Here is a 2360-nt window from a genome sequence, read left to right as displayed (position 1 = left end):
TTGTTTTTTGTTTGTTCGTTTTTATTTTTATTTGCTTAGAGACTCTTCCATCAAATCCTGTCCTGCTGGCTCATTATCATCCAGGTTTTAATTCACAAGTTCATCAGAGGACCCTTCCTTGACCACCCAATCTGAAATAGCACCCTCCCGCTACCAAGTTAGTTACTGTCAAATCACCTATTATTTATGGCGCTCACTACTATCTCAAATGATGTTCCTAGTTTGTTCACTCATTATCTGCCTTTCTCACTATAACGTCAGCTGGAAGACAACAGGAAATGTCCTGCCTTATTACTGGGTCTGCAGCACCTAGAAAAATGGTAGTAATAGATATTTGTTCAATAATATGATGTTTTGCTTCATCCAATAGATCAAATGCTAATATTTTTAAATAAAAACGCTGAGCTCCTCTCTTACCTTCAACAGGAATGTCTTTCTTCCCTCCTCTGATTCCTGACAACTTGACAACAGGAAGGCTCTCTCGTTCTGAGGAGTTACCACCATCTTTTCAAATAGAGAACTGGACCCCAATAGCTAGGGGAGTCATCTCCCAACTTCTCTACCTGTGTCCCCCAAAAGAATTCTGGAAAATAACATATCCTTTACCCTTTTTTGTTTAACCTGGTATCATCAGAAATATTTGGGAAAATTAAAACATTGTTAACTTCATTACATCTATGCCAACACAACTATATTTGATAGAGAGGTGTTATCACATTTAGAATATTCTTTAAATCCTGAAGCTACAGGTATAGCTCAATTTAGGAAACGGTGTGCTGTATTCTCTAACTGGCCAAGGCAAATTTCATGGTCCAACCAATCAGCCAAATCAGACTTAGTTTCTGTCAGGAAAGCCTGCCTTCTTCTTCCAATTCGTACTTTTGTGTTAATACAAAGCCCCTTCACAACCCTCTTCCTTCTTAAATTGAGTTCTATGAAGTATGAGTAGATAAGATACAAAGTTCAGCCATAAGTTTGTTGTCTGCATGAAATACGTCCCTGATGTTCAATATGTTTGACCAATGTTCTCTTGGTTTACTCTTCGGGTCTCACCTTCAGGAGCGATGCATTTGGTTGTTCATAGGTGATGGCAGAAGTGCGGTTGTTAGGTGTAAATTGTCATCACCTCTGCTCCTCACTCTCTGATATATCTGAGTACAGACTTTCCCATCCTATTTATAACACCCTACTTAACCCTCATGCTATATAACAGGAAAAGGCATGATGTCCTACCATGGACTTGTGGTGCCTTGTTTCACTGTTGCTTTGTTTGATAACCCTAAGAATTTTTTACCCTCAGAGCAGTGCTGAGATAAAGGGTGGATTAAGATTTTGCCTTATATCCTGAAAAGTAGGAGGTGCGTGACTATGAAGGATGGTGGGATGTGAAAGGAGAGCTAGAATTGCAATTCCCCCTCAGCTATAGGGGCATTCTCAGGCAGATCTATTTTAGGAAAGAGTACATATGAATGCTAATGTGTTGGCAATTCATTCTCTTGAAAATATCAATTGTCTCATTCCCATTGGAAAGTCTCCATGTACCCCCAGGGGTGTGAGTACTCCAGCTTGAAGACAGCTGGGCCAAGAAGCCCTGTTTCTTTTGGCTTTTGCAGTCACTGCCACACTGCATTGCTCCTGACATGTGCAATCCAACTGGGTTTTGTCCCCTTGCTCATTGCTAGTTGATGTGGGCAAACACCATCCCAAAAGCACAGAAGTCCCCACAGTCTGCAATCTCTCTTCAAGTTCTGATACAGAAACCTGAACTTGGCACACCTAGCAACAAGTACAAGATTGAAAGAGCTCTGCCTGTGTAAAAGGCACAGAATTTGCCTCGGTTCACAGAGAACCCAGGACTTTGCATATCAAGGTTACCTTGCTCTTGGGTGTGGTGCAAACTCACACACATAACCAGCCTTTTTTTTTTTTTTTTTTTTACTCCTTGCATGCTTGCTGCACCAAGATGGCTGTATTGGAATGGGTTTACAATGGCGGCCTCAAGGTACCACCCCCACTGTCTATCTGCATCTTGATATGAAGGATGAATAATGTCACTTCTGCTCGGGTTGCTACACCACCTCTCATTTGCTCTCTCAGGATAGATGTTAGCTCTTTTAGCATAGAAACTCTACCTTGTTATACTGTGTCTCTTTCTGTGTGGTCTATGGACTTATCTGCTTTGGAATCACCAGGGATGCTTTTCACACCTGTTGAATAAAAATTTATGGGGATGGGGCCTGAGAATCTGTATTTTCCACCAGCACCACAAGTTAGTCTTACTTTTTGATGAAATATCATATGTAAAAGAACATATATAACTCTCTCTCTTTCTCTCTCTCTCTCTCTCTCTCTCTCTCTCT

The 2360-nt window shown here is 41.0% G+C and overlaps 1 protein-coding gene across 1 annotated transcript in view; it reads left to right on the top strand.

The window, feature by feature from the left end:
* Nucleotides 1–1988: 1988 nt before the first annotated feature.
* CPA6 (carboxypeptidase A6) overlaps nt 1989–2360 on the top strand; it is a gene marked incomplete at its 3' end in the record, with an annotated part of 110164 nt that continues 109792 nt past the window's right edge. Inside the window, exon 1 of the mRNA XM_019633769.1 lies at nt 1989–2002. Coding sequence (XP_019489314.1) covers nt 1989–2002 — 14 coding nt within the window. The remainder of the gene's footprint in view (nt 2003–2360) is intronic.

This window comes from Hipposideros armiger, unplaced genomic scaffold (assembly GCF_001890085.2).
Source record: "Hipposideros armiger isolate ML-2016 unplaced genomic scaffold, ASM189008v1 scaffold_1401, whole genome shotgun sequence".
In the NCBI taxonomy this organism is placed as follows: Eukaryota; Metazoa; Chordata; class Mammalia; order Chiroptera; family Hipposideridae; genus Hipposideros; species Hipposideros armiger.
This window is presented reverse-complemented; position numbering and strand designations above follow the sequence as displayed.